This window comes from Procambarus clarkii, chromosome 18 (genome assembly GCF_040958095.1).
Source record: "Procambarus clarkii isolate CNS0578487 chromosome 18, FALCON_Pclarkii_2.0, whole genome shotgun sequence".
Lineage (NCBI taxonomy): Eukaryota > Metazoa > Arthropoda > Malacostraca > Decapoda > Cambaridae > Procambarus > Procambarus clarkii.
In genome coordinates, this window is record NC_091167.1 from 24,208,127 (window position 1) to 24,228,038 (window position 19,912).

General features: G+C 51.8%; 1 protein-coding gene across 1 annotated transcript in view; it reads right to left on the reverse strand.

Annotated features, from left to right (window-relative positions):
* The window catches only part of LOC123754246 (mucin-4), a gene marked incomplete in the record, with an annotated part of 115,688 nt that overhangs the window by 69,249 nt on the left and 26,527 nt on the right, over positions 1–19,912 (reverse strand). The window contains 1 exon segment of the mRNA XM_069326358.1: positions 2,320–2,404. Within this exon segment, the coding sequence (XP_069182459.1) occupies positions 2,320–2,404 (85 nt within the window).

Below are 19,912 nucleotides of genomic sequence, written 5' to 3' on the forward strand. Positions count from 1 at the left end.
TGTGTACGTACCTTCATTTGTAATTAACGGTCCAATACTGGTCGAGGTTTTGGATTTTGATTTTGCGTATGTGAAAAAATATTTCGGATTTTTCCTTATCTCTTGTTCCTTTATCTCTTTCTTATCTTTCCTTATCTCTTCTTGTTCTTTCTGTTCCAATTCCATTTCCTCAGACTCATATGATCGCTTCAACGTTTGTTCTATTTCCTCAATCTCCCTGCTTAGGCTTGTTTTCCTTGCTTGTGATAGTTGTGTCTGCCGAAGCATTTCCGTTATTTTTTTCCTTCTCCTGTACAGTCGTCTCCGTTCTCTTTCTAGAGTGGTCCTCTTTCTGCCCCTCCTCACAGGTACGTGCTTCAAGCAGACCTTGTAACCTTGTAAGCTAAGATCGAAGATACTGGAGTTAAGTGATGTAATACAGCTGCAGACACCAGACATTGTTGCACTCACGGAGACAAAACTTGAAGATGTAATTTTAAATGAGGTCATATTCCCAAGGGGCTACTCAATTTGGAGACGGGACAGAAAAATTAGGAAAGGTGGTGGCGTTGCTGTGCTCGTGAAAGAACACTTAAAGGTGAACAAAATAATGACTGCCAATCCACAAGAAGTTGACATAATAGCACTAGAGATCTGCCATGAGGATGATAAACTAATGATAATAAATGCATATAGTCCACCGCCAAGCAGCACATGGTCAAAGGAGGAGCTAGATAGTAAACGTGAAGGTCTTATAACAATAATGAGAGAGATCATAGCGAGAGCGGATAACGATAGATCACGACTGTTGATAGTCGGTGACTTCAACTTGAAATCCATAGACTGGGAAGCATATGAAGCTAAAACAGAAGATTTTTGGACCTGTAAATTTGTAGACCTCATCCTGGAAACATTCTTGTATCAACATGTTAAACAAGCTACGAGGATGAGGGAAGGGGACGTTCCCTCCATGCTAGATTTGATATTTACCAGGAAGGAGGAAGAGATATTTGACATTCAGTACCTTCCTCCCTTGGGTAAAAGTGACCATGTCTTTCTGGGAATAAAGTATGCAATGCGTTATAAGCTGGAAGAAAATAAGGAGGTTGAAGCAGTTGAAAAACCAGACTTCAGGAGAGGACATTATGGTGACCTTAGAAATTTTTTTAGTGAGTATAATTGGACAGACTTGATGCTAGGCAAGGAAGTGAATGAGATGTATGTCAAGTTTTGTGAAATATATGATAAAGGCACAAAAAAATTTATACCAAAACAGAGATGCAGGGCCAGAAAACAGGATTGGTTCGACAGAAATTGCAAGAGGGCTAGAGACCAAAAGACACAAAAATGGAATCAATACAGGAAGAGGCCGAACCCCCAAACATACCAGCGATACAAAGATGCGAGAAACAACTACACGGCAGTGAGGAGAGAGGCAGAAAGAAATTTTGAAAAAGGGATTGCAGACAAATGTAAAACAGAACCGGGTCTATTCTATAAATTCATAAACAACCAATTGCAGGTAAAGGATAATATTCAGAGGTTGAAAATGGGAAATAGATTCACGGAAGATGAAAAGGAAATGTGTGAAACATTAAACGAAAAGTTCCAAAGTGTGTTTGTACAAAATGAAATCTTCAGGGAACCAGATACAATAAGAATTCCAGAGAACAACATAGAGCACATAGAGGTGTCTAGAGACGAAGTGGAAAAAATGCTCAAGGAGCTCGGTAAGAACAAAGCAGCTGGCCCAGATGGCGTTTCACCATGGGTTCTGAGAGAATGTGCATCTGAGCTCAGCATTCCACTTCACCTGATCTTTCAGGCATCCCTGTGTACAGGAATCGTAGCAGACGTGTAGAAACAGGCTAACATAGTTCCAATCTACAAAAGTGGCAGCAGGGAAGACCCCCTCAATTATAGACCTGTATCATTGACAAGTGTAATAGTGAAAGTATTGGAAAAACTAATCAAAACTAAATGGGTAGAACACCTAGAGAGAAATGATATAATATCAGACAGACAGTATGGTTTTCGATCTGGAAGATCCTGTGTATCGAATTTACTCAGTTTCTATGATCGAGCCACAGATATTACATGAAAGAGATGGTTGGGTTGACTGCATCTATCTGGACCTAAAACAGGCTTTCGACAGAGTTCCACGTAAGAGGTTGTTCTGGAAACTGGAAAATATTGGAGGGGTGACAGGTAAGCTTCTATCATGGATGAAAAATTTTCTTTTTCAAGACATGGGGGGGAGACATGGGGGGGATGAGAGACATGAGAGGTGCGGTAAGTGGAGGAGGAGGAATAAGGAGGAGGAGAAGCACCAGCACGCACCTGGTGAGGCTCTTCACCCGGGACTCAACGGCTCGGTGACGTAGACAGATCCTGGTGAGCGCCGCGCCCACCTCCCGCGTCGCTCCTGTGGTGGAAGATCACAACACACATTATTACCCCAATATTACACACCAGGCCCCCACCACACCCCACCCGACCCCAGGGAGGGGGAACACTGACCCCACCCGACGCCAGGGAGGGGGAACACTGCCCCCACCACACCCCACCCGACCCCAGGGAGGGGGAACACTGACCCCACCCGACGCCAGGGAGGGGGAACACTGCCCCCACCACACCCCACCCGACGCCAGGGTGGGGAACACTGCCCCCACCACACCCCACCCGACGCCAGGGAGGGGGGAACACTGCCCCCACCACACCCCACCCGACGCCAGGGTGGGGGAACACTGCCCCCACCACACCCCACCCGACGCCAGGGTGGGGAACACTGCCCCCCCCCCCACCACACCCGACGCCAGGGTGGGGGGAACACTGCCCCCCCCATGCCAGTGCCACCTCTTGGGTGGCAATCGGGCTGCTAAGTCTTCATCAATCAATGAGAGATTAGTTTGGGTAGGAAAGGCAGAGGAGTGTAGTGATATGGTGTGTACTAGTGCTGGAGGGCCCACATCTCCTCCCCATCAATGACCAATCCATATTTAAACACGTATGACCAGTCGTACTTGCTAATCACTAATTGTCATTGTCTCATTCATAGGACCCGAGCAAAGTAACTCGCAAGGAGACTCATTCTAGGTGAAACAGACCTACAATTTTATCCAGCAGATAAAAAGAAAATTAATTTTCTCAATCAGGGAGGGAGAACACTGCCCCCCCCCCCTCTGCCACGCCGGGTTATGGAGGGCTGCATAATTGCCCTCAGGTTATGGAGCAAGTGGTAGAGTGGAGGCTTGACCCTCACTAACCCCACACCGTGTGATCCAGGCGAGACAGGACCATTGTCTCTACATAATCATAAACTGCCATTTCAAAGCTGTTGAGAAACAATATTTGGGCTATATTTAAACATTTTATAGCTAAAATACCTCTTTATTTGCTTACAAATTTCTATGCCGTGTGACGTAGAAATACAAGTCCACTTTAACTCCCCCTCAACACGTCAACACAGCAACTGGATGAAGACCACTGGCATGTTACCTTGTGTGTTGCCACCAGTCACCAGCCCTTCACGGTAAATATGGTCAAGTTTAGGCATCACGCCCACCCTTACAACGTTATTATTTACCGGCCTGTTGTATTTCCCCCCCACTTCCATTTCATATCTTTATTATGCACCCCATACCCATCCCGTGGGCGGTAGTGGCAAGGGTTACAGAGGCACATAATAGGTTCAGGAACTGAACCCCAGAGTTTGTTTAGCTAAGCCAGTGACAATATTTTGACGCTAGTTACACAATTGTTAATGTTATATATATATATATATATATATATATATATATATATATATATATATATATATATAATATAGATATATATATATATATATATAATATATATATATATATATATATATATATATATATATATATATATATATATTAAAATGGAAGTGATTGTAGAAAGCCTATTGGTTCATATTTCTTGCTTACACCACGTGGTGGTCTAGTGGCTAGGGCGTGTGTGGGAACACCTATCGCACAGGTTCGAGCCCTCGCCACGGCTCCTATGGATTTTCTCAATAATGCAGTCACGTTAGTGTGATTACTCTGTATTAATAAGGGTACTTGAAGGTAAAGAGAAGAAAGAATAAGAGATGAGGGGTAAAATAAGGATCAAAATGTTAAGAAATAGAGGATAAAGGGGAGAGGACTAGTGGGTAAGATGGTGGGATGTAAGTTAACAAGGTGTGCCTAAGCCAGCGGGGCACTACAGCCCCGCTACTGTGCCGGCCAAGTCCACCACGGGCTCACCATAGCCCGTGCTACTTGCAACTTTTGGTTTCCAGCAGCTGAATCTGTAACAGCAGCAGGAGCCAGCGGGCTCATATACAGGGTACGCCTCGCTAACATCCAGGGCATTACCTCGCAGCATTACCTCGCGGCATTACCTCGCAGCATTACCGTCTCTGTACAACCTTCTTTCACAGACTCTGGTGGTTGGCGAGGAGGCCGTATAGGCGTGTGTGTGAGGCAGGTGCTGGTGGTCTAGCACCAACAAGACCATCTTCACCTCAACATCGCCACCAACACCACCAAGACAGACTGAAAGATTTAAGACGTAGTCACAAATACAATTTCCTGTCCACTTACGAAGGCGCACTAACAGTTAGGTATAAAGGTCACCCCGCAGCCCACTGACTAACTTGCTTAAGTCACCGTCACTTACTGCTCTCTGCTCCACCCACGCCTTCCTCTGCTCTCCTGTCATCACCATCAACCTCTGCTCCACCCACGCCTTCCTCTGCTCTCCTGTCATCACCAGCAACCTCTGCTCCACCCACGCCTTCCTCTGCTCTCCTGTCATCACCACCAACCTCTGCTCCACCCACGCCTTCCTCTGCTCTCCTGTCATCACCACCAACCTCTGCTCCACCCACGCCTTCCTCTGCTCTCCTGTCATCACCATCAACCTCTGCTCCACTCAACTCGTCTCACTAACAACATTATCAGCTTTCTTTACTGTCCTCATCTTGTGTACTTTTTACAAAGGCAAATTTCATGCCGACTTGTAGATCAGCCAAGGATGACGCGAAGCTCACTTGTAGTTTTACCTGGTTGATACCTGGTTGATGGGGTTCTGGGAGTTGTTCTACTCCCCAAGCCCGGCCCGAAGCCAGGCTTGACTTGTCAGAGCTTGGTCCACCAGGCTGTTGCTTGGAGCGGCCCGCAGGCCCACATACCCACCACAGCCCGGTTGGTCCGGCACTCCTTGAAGAAAACAATCTAGTTTTATCTTGAAAATGTCCACGGTTGTTCCGGCAATATTTCTTATGCTCGCTGGGAGGACGTTGAACAACCGCGGACCTCTGATGTTTATACAGTGTTCTCTGATTGTGCCTATGGCACCTCTGCTCTTCACTGGTTCTATTCTGCATTTTCTTCCATGTCGTTCACTCCAGTATGTTGTTATTTTACTGTGTAGATTTGGGACCTGACCCTCCAGGCCAGAGGTATCGTGCCTCAGGAGAGGGAGGCCAGAGGTATCGTGCCTCACGAGAGGGAGGCCAGAGGTATCGTGCCTCACGAGAGGGAGGCCAGAGGTATCGTGCCTCACGAGAGGGAGGCCAGAGGTATCGTGCCTCACGAGAGGGAGGCCAGAGGTATCGTGCCTCACGAGAGGGAGGCCAGAGGTATCGTGCCTCACGAGAGGGAGGCCAGAGGTATCGTGCCTCACGAGAGGGAGGCCAGAGGTATCGTGCCTCACGAGAGGGAGGCCAGAGGTATCGTGCCTCACGAGAGGGAGGCCAGAGGTATCGTGCCTCACGAGAGGGAGGCCAGAGGTATCGTGCCTCACGAGAGGGAGGCCAGAGGTATCGTGCCTCACGAGAGGGAGGCCAGAGGTATCGTGCCTCACGAGAGGGAGGCCAGAGGTATCGTGCCTCACGAGAGGGAGGCCAGAGGTATCGTGCCTCACGAGAGGGAGGCCAGAGGTATCGTGCCTCACTAGAGGGAGGCCAGAGGTATCGTGCCTCACGAGAGGGAGGCCAGAGGTATCGTGCCTCACGAGAGGGAGGCCAGAGGTATCGTGCCTCACGAGAGGGAGGCCAGAGGTATCGTGCCTCACGAGAGGGAGGCCAGAGGTATCGTGCCTCACGAGAGGGAGGCCAGAGGTATCGTGCCTCACGAGAGGGAGGCCAGAGGTATCGTGCCTCCGGAGAGGGAGGCCAGAGGTATCGTGCCTCAGGAGAGGGAGGCCAGAGGTATCGTGCCTCAGGAGAGGGAGGCCAGAGGTATCGTACTTTCACTGTTTCCTAACAAAGGAAAAGCGCAGTAATTGCCGCCATCCAAAACTAAAAGATTGTAGTAATTGCAGACCAATTAGTCTCCCATGATACACGTGCAAGATGCTTGAAAGGATCACCTTAAACCGACCGTCACATGAATTGTAGAGTTAATTATTTAGCTACTGACAAAGCTAAATCAGCTATGTCTTTGTTGACATGAAAGAAGCTTTTGATAAGGCACGAGGGACTGCGACCTGGGACGAGCTTACATGCATGACTCATGCATGTAAGCTCGTATATATATAGTTAGGTATATACCTAACACTTTATGGGAGCCGGTCGGCCGAGCGGACAGCACGCTGTACTTGTGATCCTGTGGTCCTGGGTTCGATCCCAGGCGCCGGCGAGAAACAATGGGCAGTGTTTCTTTCACCCTATGCCCCTGTTACCTAGCAGTAAAATAGGTACCTGGGTGTTAGTCAGCTGTCACGGGCTGCTTCCTGGGGGTGGAGGCCTGGTCGAGGACCGGGCCGCGGGGACACTAAAAAGCCCCGAAATCATCTCAAGATAATCTCAAGATAATCATAAAAGTATTTGTGTGTACGTCTGATACCATACTACTTGTGTTAAGGAGGAATGTATATGTTTATCTCTCAGACTGTTCGGTAATACGTTTATTATTTGTCATGTGTGTCTATGTATGTATTAACACGATGTACTGAACGGGGTGAGAACAGCTTGAGCTACCTCATCCCTATGTGTGTATTTTACCTCAATAAACATATTTCAATTTCAAGAAGTCCACCATTGTTTGGGTAACATTTATTATGCTTGCTGGGAGAGTATATAATGACTGTGGACCTCTGACATTTATGTGGTGCTCACACAGTGCCTATGGCACCTCTACTCTTCACTGGTTCTATTCAGCATTTCCTTCCGTATCTTCCGCATAAGTATGTTGTTATTCAGTAAATTTGGCAGCTGGTTTTCCAGTATCTTCTATGTATATATTACTTGACACCCATCTCGTCATCATTCCAGAGTACACTTTGAGAGCTTTGAGCAATAATTTAGGTCCTGTATCGTGCGCGCGCGCCGTATAGGTTGCCTGTATTCCCTCTATTTCAGAAATCTCTCCTGCTCTCAATGGGGAAGAGAATACCAAGCAGTACTCAAGGTTGGACAGCACCAGTGAGTTAAATAGTATTATCATTGCTGTGGGTCTCTGGATTTCAACGTTCTCATAATCCATCCGATCATTTTCCTGGCCGCCGCCGCTATATTTGCTCGGTTATGTTCACTAAATGTTAGGTCGTCAGACATCATAATTCCCAGATCTTTGACACGATGCTTACCTTCTATGAGTAGATGTGACTGTGTCCTGTACCCTGTGTTTCGTTTATGTTCTTCATTTACACTACCTATCTTGTGTCTACCTTGTGAAGCCCCTGTGATCAAAGGCCCCGCGGCCCGGTCTCCGACCAGACTTCTTGGCTGGTCGTCTGGTCAACCAGGCTGTTGGACGCGGCTGCTTGCAGCCTGACGTATGAATCACAGCCTGGTTGATCAGGTATTCTTTGGAGTACCTAAGTACCTGGAACTTATCTCTGTTAAACTATGTTATTTTCTGTTGCCCAACCGAAGACTAAATATCAGCTCGTAGTTTCTCAGTGTCTTCTACAAATTACACTGCACGCGGCAGAAGAACAACATTACAATGTACAATACTGAATATGTACACATGTACATATTCAGTACATCTATCAACATCAGAGGCCCGAGACTGTTCTACACGCTTCCACTACACATAAGGGGCATAACTGGCCGACCCCTCACAGTGTTCAAGAGAGAACTGGATAAGCATCTCCATAGGATACCTGATCAACCAGGCTGTGATTCGTATGTCAGGCTGCGAGCAGCCGCGTCCAACAGCCTGGTTGACCAGCCCAGCAACAAGGAGGCCTGGTCGATGACCGGGCCGCGGAGAAAAGAGTGAACACAAACACCTGCCCTTGTGTATCACCTTGTATGATAAAGGAACCCTGTACACGTGATGCTCTTGATACACTCTTAAGACCACCACCCCTGCTACGTTACTCTTAAGAACACCCCCCCCCTGCTCCGTTACACTGGCCTAGCCATGTTACAACACACTGTAGACGTCCACAAGCCATCAAGACAACATTTATATTCTGACAGTTTTGGCGCCAACCGGAAGCTCCACTTCAGGAGAGACTGTATCAGTAAATATCTTACATGAACCTTGATAGGAATCACTTCTTTACTTACTTATTATACCACTTTGGCACCTATTACTGCTTTCAACACTTGTTCAACGGCCTTGGCACTTGGCACTTACCTCACCCTACCTCCCCACCGCCTTAGGACCCGCATATTGGTTTTCAAAACGTACCTGAAAAATAAAAATAGAAACATTAACATATTGATAACAAAGCCTAACATTAAGTCAGACTTGTACACCAAGGCTGGCTGGGTCATGTGGATAACCTTTGTTGTTATGTAAGGTGGAGGTGTAGCTGGGGGGTCATACTTGTGTTGTGGTGACACCCGGCCCCCCCCAGCAACACCCGGCCCCCCAGCAACACCCGGCCCCCCCAGCAACACCCGGCCCCCCCAGCAACACCCGGCCCCCCAGCAACACCCGGCCCCCCCAGCAACACCCGGCCCCCCCAGCAACACCCGGCCCCCCCAGCAACACCCGGCCCCCCAGCAACACCCGGCCCCCCCAGCAACACCCGGCCCCCCAGCAACACCCGGCCCCCCAGCAACACCCGGCCCCCCCAGCAACACCCGGCCCCCCCAGCAACACCCGGCCCCCCCAGCAACACCCGCCCCCCCCCCCCTCACTTCACCTGCACCTTTCCTCACCGGACCATTGTTAAAGGTCACGTCCTTTTGCCTTATTACCAATTTCCCGCACCACCTGCCCCCCCCCCACCCCTACTCCTCCCCCCTTACTCTCCCCACAACCACCCTCATTCTTCCCCTGCCCCCTGCCTCACTCTCCTGCCCTCACTGCCTCACTCCCCTGCCCCCCCCTGCCTCACTACCCAGCCCCCCAGCCCCCCCTGCCTCACTCCCCTGCCCCCCCCTGCCTCACTACCCAGCCCCCCCAGCCCCCCTGCCTCACTCCCTGCCCCCCTATTGTGTTAATACCCGAGGGGGGCGTGGCTAAGTCAGCCACGCCCCTCGTTTGCTCACGTCACCTGTCACGCCTATGACGGCCCAGTACTGGTGAGGACCAGGGAGTCCTGTACTGTCATTACACTTAGGGAAGCGAGTGACGCCAGTAACCTGTCCTATAAAGAACGTCGCTTTTCGCACATAAGCCAAAAAGTACTCGTACTAGAAAATGGAAACGGTCGCGAAAATGACGTACAGTCCCGTTTTCTGTTTTGGCTCTCCGGTAGGTTAGGACACTTTAAATTAATCGTTTTCTGGACGTTTTGAAACCTGAGGAGGACGGGCCTGGTGAAGGAGCCAACTCTCCGTTTGTAGCGTTGAGACCACAAGACTCCCTCGCCTGCTGGGAACCTATTCCCGCCAATGTCACGCGCCAGCAGCCTCCCGCCCTCACAAAAGGTTCCACCGTTTTTATTTGGCCCTCCTGCTTTTTGTCTGCCACAAAAGGCATGCGAGATTTCACGACAATCTTTGATTAATCTAGCGTTGTAATCTCTGAAAGGCTTATCTTGCCCAAGCCGTGTAAGGAACACTGATTCACCGGCTTGCCCTCCATATACTGGCTGCTGCTGCTGCTGCTCGCCGTCTTCAGTGACCTGGAGCACACCTGGAGAGGGTCCTGAGGAGTTGTTCTATTCCCCGAGCCCGGCCGAGGCCAGGCTTGACTTGTGATAACTTGGTCCACCAGGCTGTTGCTTGGAGCGGCCCGCAGGCCCACATATCCATCACAGCCCGGTTGGTCCGGCAAGAACCTATCCATGTGCCTCTTGAATACATCCACCTTTCTTCCGGTAATACTTCTAATGGTTGCTGGGAGGATGTTGACCAGGTGTGGACCTCTGATGTTCAGAGAGTGTTGTGAGGCAGTTATCTTGTCACACACTGCCTCTCCCTGCGTCTCCAACATAATAAACTGTAAAATTTAAGGTAAAGTACCCAATAAATTAACCTCATTACCAGGATACTTTACACAAGCTACACTTCTTTACTGATTTGGCATATTCTGTACCTTTTTAAATGTCAAAAATGTCCCTTAAAATAATTGCCATCTCTATATTCTGACAAGTTCCTAAGTTTTGTTGTTAGTTCTTTATTATGCATCACAGACCCTTGGTGTGGGTGGTAGTGGAGAAGGTTACTAGGGTGCGTAAAACACTCAACGAACACATCCACAAAATTAATTTGGCTGAGGAAACTACACCAGCATCAACAGTGTTCAAGAACTGGACCACAATAGTCCCAGTTAACCTATTTATATTTGTGGTGAGCTGGTTACTTATAATTTGATGTGCTTATGCATCCTACTGCCACAGTGGACAGGCAGTCCACTAGCATGAGTGGACAGTCCCGCGCTCTCCACTAGCATGAGTGGACAGTCCCGCGCTCTCCACTAGCTGAGTGGACAGTCCTGCGCTCTCCACTAGCTGAGTGGACAGTCCCGCGCTCTCCACTAGCTGAGTGGACAGTCCTGCGCTCTCCACTAGCTGAGTGGACAGTCCTGCGCTCTCCACTAGCATGAGTGGACAGTCCCTGCGCTCTCCACTAGCTGAGTGGACAGTCCTGCGCTCTCCACTAGCTGAGTGGACAGTCCCGCGCTCTCCACTAGCTGAGTGGACAGTCCCGCGCTCTCCACTAGCTGAGTGGACAGTCCCGCGCTCTCCACTAGCTGAGTGGACAGTCCCGCGCTCTCCACTAGCTGAGTGGACAGTCCCGCGCTCTCCACTAGCTGAGTGGACATTCCCGCGCTCTCCACTAGCTGAGTGGACAGTCCCGCGCTCTCCACTAGCTGAGTGGACAGTCCCGCGCTCTCCACTAGCTGAGTGGACAGTCCCGCGCTCTCCACTAGCTGAGTGGACAGTCCCGCGCTCTCCACTAGCTGAGTGGACAGTCCCTGCGCTCTCCACTAGCTGAGTGGACAGTCCCGCGCTCTCCACTAGCTGAGTGGACAGTCCCGCGCTCTCCACTAGCTGAGTGGACAGTCCCGCGCTCTCCACTAGCTGAGTGGACAGCGCGCAGGACTCGTAATTATGTAGCCCGGGTTCGATTACCGGACCAGGCAGAAACAAAGACAAATTTTGTTTCACCCTGATGTCCCTGTCACCTAGCAGTAAATTAGGTGCCTGGGAGTTAGATAGCTGTTACGAAGCGGATTCCTGGGGGGGGGGGGGGGTGGAAAAAATAAATAAACAAAATTAGTTAATAGTTAGTAACATTTGATTGACAGTTGACAGGCGGGTCGAAAGAGCAGAGCTCAACAAGCACAACTAGGTAATACACACACACACACACACACACACACACACACACACACACACACACACACACACACACACACACACACATACACACACACACACACACACACACACACACACACACACACACACACACACACACACACACAGGTAGATAAAGACAGTCTATTTAACACAAGGGGGAACACGCACAAGGGGACACAGGTGGAAACTGAGTGCCCAAATGAGCCACAGAGATATTAGAAAGAACTTTTTTAGTGTCAGAGTGGTTGACAAATGGAATGCATTAGGAAGTGATGTGGTGGAGGCTGACTCCATACACAGTTTCAAGTGTAGATATGACAGAGCCCGATAGGCTCATGAATCTGTACACCTGTTGATTGACGGTTGAGAGGCGGGACCAAAGAGCCAGAGCTCAACCCCCGCAAACACAACTAGGTGAGTACAACTAGGTGAGTACACACACACACACACACACACACACACTAACAATTACCAGTTGCCTCACAATGCCCACAAAAATTAGATTCTAATCCTCAAACAAAAAAACAACAGAAGTGCCAAATATCAGGTAAACAGCTGTGAGTCTGGTCTGTCAATCATAATTCTGAATCCACGAATATGAAAAATATTCATAATATATCCAATACATTGGGCTATCAACATCTCAGCGCGATAAAAAAATGAAAATAATTCATTGTATACATATCTTGTGTAAGTAATCTGAGAGACCCCACGAGGCTGAGCCTGGAGTGTTGTTGTGGGTTCCTCCCTACACTATGGAGGCTGCACAGTCACTCAAGCACATAACAGACTCGCGTTAAGGCACGAGGGGGGAATTATCAGGGGGAAGCACCAAGCCATTACCACTATATAGCACTGGCAAGGGGTCAGGATAAGGATTTGGGATGGGACGGAGGGGGGGGGGGAGAGGAATGGTGTCTAACCACTTGGACGGTCGGGGATTGAACGCCGACCTGCATGAAGCAAGACCGTCGTTCTACCGTCCACCCCAAGTGGTTGGAAGTTACAGCCGGACAGAGCCCCACAGGAGGGCACGACAGAGCCCCACAGGAGGGCACGACAGAGCCCCACAGGAGGGCCGGACAGAGCCCCACAGGAGGGCCGGACAGAGCACCACAGGAGGGCCGGACAGAGCCCCACAGGAGGGCCTGACAGAGCCCCACAGGAGGGCCTGACAGAGCCCCACAGGAGGGCCGGACAGAGCCCCACAGGAGGGCCGGACAGAGCACCACAGGAGGGTCGGACAGAGCCCCACAGGAGGGCCGGACAGAGCCCCACAGGAGGGCCTGACAGAGCCCCACAGGAGGGCCGGACAGAGCCCCACAGGAGGGCCGGACAAAGCCTCACAGGAGGGCCGGACAGAGCCCCACAGGAGGGCCGGACAGAGCACCACAGGAGGGTCGGACAGAGCCCCACAGGAGGGCCGGACAGAGCCCCACAGGAGGGCCTGACAGAGCCCCACAGGAGGGCCGGACAGAGCCCCACAGGAGGGCCGGACAAAGCCTCACAGGAGGGCCGGACAGAGCCCCACAGGAGGGCCGGACAGAGCCGCACAAGGGAGCCGGACAGAGCCCCACAAGGGATCCGGACAGAGCCCCACAGGAGGGCCGGGTGAGCCCCACAGGAGGGCCGGACAGAGCTCCACAGGAGGGCCGGACAGAGCCCCAGGAGAGCAACAAGGCGGGGACCATATTGACAGAGAAACACCACTCGTCCACTACAAATGGACGAAGGCTTTACCAAGGCGGATATAATTTATATTCCAAATATCTCAATCCAAGATAAACTACGAAACAACGCTTTAAACGTATTAACTTTTTAGATTTAGAAACACTGGTAAACATTACCACGGAACTGCGGTTGTTGAGGTTAAACCCGTTACTAAGTCACATTACTCGAGCAAACTTAATGTGTAGCCAGAGGGAGGGGTGGTGAAGCCAGAGGGAGGGGTGGTGTAGCCAGAGGGAGGGGTGGTGTAGCCAGAGGGAGGGGTGGTGTAGCAAGAGGGAGGGGGGGTGTAGCCAGAGGGAGGGGTGGTGAAGCCAGAGGGAGGGGTGGTGAAGCCAGAGGGAGGGGTGGTGTAGCAAGAGGGAGGGGGGGGTGTAGCCAGAGGGAGGGGTGGTGAAGCCAGAGGGAGGGGTGGTGAAGCCAGAGGGAGGGGTGGTGAAGCCAGAGGGAGGGGTGGTGAAGCCAGAGGGAGGGGTGGTGTAGCCAGAGGGAGGGGTGGTGTAGCCAGAGGGAGGGGTGGTGTAGCCAGAGGGAGGGGTGGTGTAGCCAGAGGGAGGGGTGGTGAAGCCAGAGGGAGGGGTGGTGTAGCCAGAGGGAGGGGTGGTGAAGCCAGAGGGAGGGGTGGTGTAGCCAGAGGGAGGGGTGGTGTAGCCAGAGGGAGGGGTGGTGTAGCCAGAGGGAGGGGTGGTGAAGCCAGAGGGAGGGGTGGTGTAGCCAGAGGGAGGGGTGGTGAAGCCAGAGGGAGGGGTGGTGTAGCCAGAGGGAGGGGTGGTGTAGCCAGAGGGAGGGGTGGTGAAGCCAGAGGGAGGGGTGGTGAAGCCAGAGGGAGGGGTGGTGAAGCCAGAGGGAGGGGTGGTGTAGCCAGAGGGAGGGGTGGTGAAGCCAGAGGGAGGGGTGGTGTAGCCAGAGGGAGGGGTGGTGAAGCCAGAGGGAGGGGTGGTGAAGCCAGAGGGAGGGGTGGTGTAGCCAGAGGGAGGGGTGGTGAAGCCAGAGGGAGGGGTGGTGAAGCCAGAGGGAGGGGTGGTGAAGCCAGAGGGAGGGGTGGTGAAGCCAGAGGGAGGGGTGGTGTAGCCAGAGGGAGGGGTGGTGAAGCCAGAGGGAGGGGTGGTGTAGCCAGAGGGAGGGGTGGTGAAGCCAGAGGGAGGGGTGGTGTAGCCAGAGGGAGGGGTGGTGAAGCCAGAGGGAGGGGTGGTGAAGCCAGAGGGAGGGGTGGTGTAGCCAGAGGGAGGGGTGGTGAAGCCAGAGGGAGGGGTGGTGAAGCCAGAGGGAGGGGTGGTGTAGCCAGAGGGAGGGGTGGTGTAGCCAGAGGGAGGGGTGGTGAAGCCAGAGGGAGGGGTGGTGAAGCCAGAGGGAGGGGTGGTGAAGCCAGAGGGAGGGGTGGTGTAGCCAGAGGGAGGGGTGGTGAAGCCAGAGGGAGGGGTGGTGTAGCCAGAGGGAGGGGTGGTGAAGCCAGAGGGAGGGGTGGTGAAGCCAGAGGGAGGGGTGGTGTAGCCAGAGGGAGGGGTGGTGAAGCCAGAGGGAGGGGTGGTGAAGCCAGAGGGAGGGGTGGTGTAGCCAGAGGGAGGGGTGGTGTAGCCAGAGGGAGGGGGTGGTGTAGCCAGAGGGAGGGGCGGTGTAGCCAGAGGAGGGGGTGGTGTAGCAAGAGGGAGGGTGTGTAGCAAGAGGGAGGGGTGGTGTAGCAAGAGGGAGGGGTGGTGTAGCCAGAGGGAGGGGCGGTGTAGCCAGAGGGAGGGGCGGTGTAGCCAGAGGTAGGGGGGTGTAGCAAGAGGGAGGGTGTGTAGCAAGAGGGAGGGGTGTAGCAAGAGGGAGGGTGTGTAGCAAGAGGGAGGGGTGGTGTAGCCAGAGGGAGGGGCGGTGTAGCCAGAGGGAGGGGGGGTGTAGCAAGAGGGAGGGGGTGTAGCAAGAGGGAGGGGCGGTGTAGCAAGAGGGAGGGTGCTCGAGTGAGCCAACCTGCTGACGTCAGCAACACAGACCAGTGCCCCAGGTGAAGATGTTTGTGTGTGTATTGTAAGCCCAGGTGTTTATATCTTTATGTCTGGGTATTTTGGTGTGTGTGTGTGTGTGTCCTGGAGGGACGGGGTGTAGGAGGGGCGGGGTGAAGGGGCAGCGAGTCTGGGCAACTTAGGAGAGGAGGAGGAGAGCGTGTCTGGGAATTTGTGCATTACCGCGTGCGCGGGCGGCATATCCATCCAAGCATTTTGGGCGGGAAGATCCCTGGAGAAGATGAGATGGTTTGGGGATCTCAAGTTCAGGGCGGACGCTGGGAAGGGCACTGTGCCCTGGGGAACTCAGGGTATAACTATCACCCTGCGACACTTTTTTTGAGGGGGGGGGGTGCATTTGTCTCAACATCATCATCACTGCGAGTGAAGTTATAATTACAGGCTATAGTTACGACCAGGAAGTGGTCGACGATCACCTAAGTCAGTGAAGCGTTGGTATGAAACTTCTGGTGCTTCACGGTGGTGCTGGTTGTGGCCCGGACCCGGACCTCAACGCTGGCCCGGACCCGGACCTCAACGCTGGCCCGGACCCGGACCTCAACGCCGGCCCGGACCCCGGACCTTAACGCCGGCCCGGACCCGGACCTCAACGCTGGCCCGGACCCGGACCTCAACGCTGGCCCGGACCCGGACCTCAACGCTGGCCCGGACCCGGACCTCAACGCTGGCCCGGACCCGGACCTCAACGCTGGCCCGGACCCGGACCTCAACGCTGGCCCGGACCCGGACCTCAACGCTGGCCCGGACCCGGACCTCAACGCTGGCCCGGACCCGGACCTCAACGCTGGCCCGGACCCGGACCTCAACGCTGGCCCGGACCCGGACCTCAACGCTGGCCCGGACCCGGACCTCAACGCTGGCCCGGACCCGGACCTCAACGCTGGTCCTCAACGCTATAGGTCATAGCTGGGTTGTGCACACACTGCTGAGTTAACACCAAGTCTCCCTTCAGTACCGACATCACCCCATCACCACCCCAGGCCTGGGCACGGGGGACACACACACTAGTATCACCCTCTGACCAACCCCTCCCCCCCCCCGCTACACACAATAAGGAACTACATAAACTTGACCTCAGAAATAAATGACCTTCACACCTGCACAAGAGGTCACTGTGAAGGGCCGGGGGAGCGGACTCTCAAGGCTCTCCAGCACACATCACTCGCCTCTTCATACAAGAGCGAAGCATAATTGGTCGAGTGTAATTTTAACCCGCGCTTTAAACATCCCAGATAATAAAATCCTTCAAAATTATTTTACATTAACTTAAATATTGCTATGAATCATCCTACAGTGAACGCGGCTCAATCCCGAGGGGACGGAACACTATACAAAGCATATTATGAAAATATAAATAAACTGGCTTACTATATGGTAAAAGTTCCTTTCATATGGAAATAAGGGAGGCTTAACATTCTAAATATTTTGGGACAAATTGCACACGTGGAGATGGTAAAACTTTTAATTTAGAAATTTCCCAAAAACATTATATAAAACTTGACCGGAGTAGTTTGTCAAGATAAAGCCCGCCTCAAGCTTCTTCACCTCGGTAGGGTGAGGCAGCTGATGCTGAAGAGATTCAAGACCATGAACAAGTATTATGTTATCGTAACTCGAGGGTTGAGACCAACCTATCATCATACTCTTCCTATAGTGATCACCTGCATACATTCATTGTAATAGTTCATCTCTAATATTATTCTCAGGATTTTCAGGATTAGGTAAAAAATGTGTGAAGACAATTTTCAAGAGAATGGAACGAGAGGCTAAAATTGAACCCCCCCCCCCCCTTTGGTAGCTACCAAGAGCTTCCTGTGGTACAGTTGTCTTTGTTCTCGACTTAAATTTAAATAGTAGATACCAGGTTCGATTCCTGCCAGGGACAAAATTAGTGGGGCACATTTCCTTTCACCAAATGCCAATCTTCACCTACCAATAAACAGGTACCCAGGAGCTGGGCAACTAATGTGCTGGATACTGGGTTGTCAGTAGTTCTACCTTGGGGGGAGAGAAGACTATATATGCCTAAAGTGAACTAGCACTTACCTTACGGGCTATTCATGCCCGTGCCATCTCTTGGGTGGCTTAATCTTCATCAATCTGAGAGAGTATTTACCCATTAGTACTAACCTATTAGTGACTATGGGGGAGCGATGTTTAGCCCTCTATGCCCCGCCTAATAGCCTTGTGCCTGTTGCATTTCGACCTAACTACTCTGACTTACAAGTCAAGAACTAGGCCTTCCCTGTATGGTGTAGCTGCCTTCCCTGTATGGTGTAGCTGCCTTCCCTGTATGGTGTAGCTGCCTTCCCTGTATGGTGTAGCTGCCTTCCCTGTATGGTGTAACTGCCTTCCCTGTATGGTGTAGCTGCCTTCCCTGTATGGTGTAGCTGCCTTCCCTGTATGGTGTAGCTGCCTTCCCTGTATGGTGTAACTGCCTTCCCTGTATGGTGTAGCTGCCTTCCCTGTATGGTGTAACTGCCTTCCCTGTATGGTGTAACTGCCTTCCCTGTATGGTGTAACTGCCTTCCCTGTATGGTGTAGCTGCCTTCCCTGTATGGTGTAGCTGCCTTCCCTGTATGGTGTAGCTGCCTTCCCTGTATGGTGTAACTGCCTTCCCTGTATGGTGTAACTGCCTTCCCTGTATGGTGTAGCTGCCTTCCCTGTATGGTGTAGCTGCCTTCCCTGTATGGTGTAGCTGCCTTCCCTGTATGGTGTAACTGCCTTCCCTGTATGGTGTAACTGCCTTCCCTGTATGGTGTAGCTGCCTTCCCTGTATGGTGTAGCTGCCTTCCCTGTATGGTGTAGCTGCCTTCCCTGTATGGTGTAACTGCCTTCCCTGTATGGTGTAACTGCCTTCCCTGTATGGTGTAACTGCCTTCCCTGTATGGTGTAGCTGCCTTCCCTGTATGGTGTAGCTGCCTTCCCTGTATGGTGTGACTGCCTTCCCTGTATGGTGTGACTGCCTTCCCTGTATGATGTGACTGCCTTCCCTATATGGTGCAGCTGCCTTCTGGTCTTCCCTCTCTCCCTTCCCTATCTTCATTACCTTACATTTGTTGGGATTAAACTCCTGCAACCATTTGTCCGTACACTCCTAGAGTTTATCAAGGTCCTCCTGTAACTTTCTACAGTCCTCTTCTGTCTTCACGTTCCGTATCAGCTTTCCATCATCAGCAAACACTGACGTGACCGAGTTCACTCCCTCGGGTTGGTCGTTCACATAACTTAGGAACAGCAGTGGTCCCAGGACCGAGCCTTGTGGGACCCCACCTGTTACATTCCTCCATGCTTGATGCCTCTGACTGACTGACTGCTTTCTGTCCTTCAGTTACTCCCTTACCCAGTCCAGTGTTTCCCCAGTTACCTCAGCCTGTCTCTCCACCTTGTACAACAGTCTTTCATGGCGGGAACACTGTCAAATGCTTTTTGACAGTCTAGAAAAATACAATCTAGCCAGCCTAACTTTTCCTGTCTTATATTAATAATTTTGTAATAAATAATAATTCATGGTGTCGGGGGACAGGACGCCAGAGTGTATTCATACACGGTAGGCTTATATCGAGGTCACCCCCCCCCCAGGCCGAATTACTGACCCAGCCCAGGATGCAACCCCCACAACAAGCCTGACTTACTGCTAGGCTGAACAGACACATTAGGTGAAAGGAATATGACCAATTACTTCTGTTCGCCCGGGATTACGAACCCGGAATTTCGATTGTGCGTCGAAAACGAATTCGACTGTTGTACCGGGACTCTTGTAACCTCGTTACTTGTTCAGTAACACGGAGTGAATGAGCGAGTAGTGGGAGCTGTTCCCTGGCACCTCGGACCAGTCTATGTTCCTCCCGTACCCCAGACCAGTCCCTCTGACAGTTCAGGCGAGGCTGGCCCCAACTGTAAGGCCTCCAACTTAGACACACATTTTCTTACGGTACAGATATAATAAAATCTATAAATACAAAGTGGTAATGCTCGTTCAATACCTGGTGTTGAGCCCTGAATTCTCGGGCCGCCATATTTTGTGAGCGGCCGACACTAACCTCCGCACCGAGCCTCGGCCCGGATACCTTCCCTCCTTCAGCCCGGGGAAGGTGCCCACTCTATCCCCCGCCCCCCCCTGCAAGGTATTTTTACACTAGTTCTACGCCACTCTCTTTCCCAAACTATGGGAACAAGTTTAAACACTTAAAAAGTGCATCTTCTTATTTGAGGTTATCTTGAGATGATTTCGGGGCTCAGCGTCCCCGCGGCCCGGTCCTCGACCAGGCCACCTTTTTTGTTACACACTCCCAGGAAGCAGCCCGTAGTAGCTGCAACTCCCAGGTACCTATTTACTGCTAGGTAACATGGGCATCAGGGTGAAACTAACTCAGCCCCTTTGTTTCCGCCTCCACCGCGCCTCCACCGAGGATCGAACCCGGAATCTCAGGACTACGAATCCAAAGCGCTGTCCACTCCGCTGTCAGGCTCCA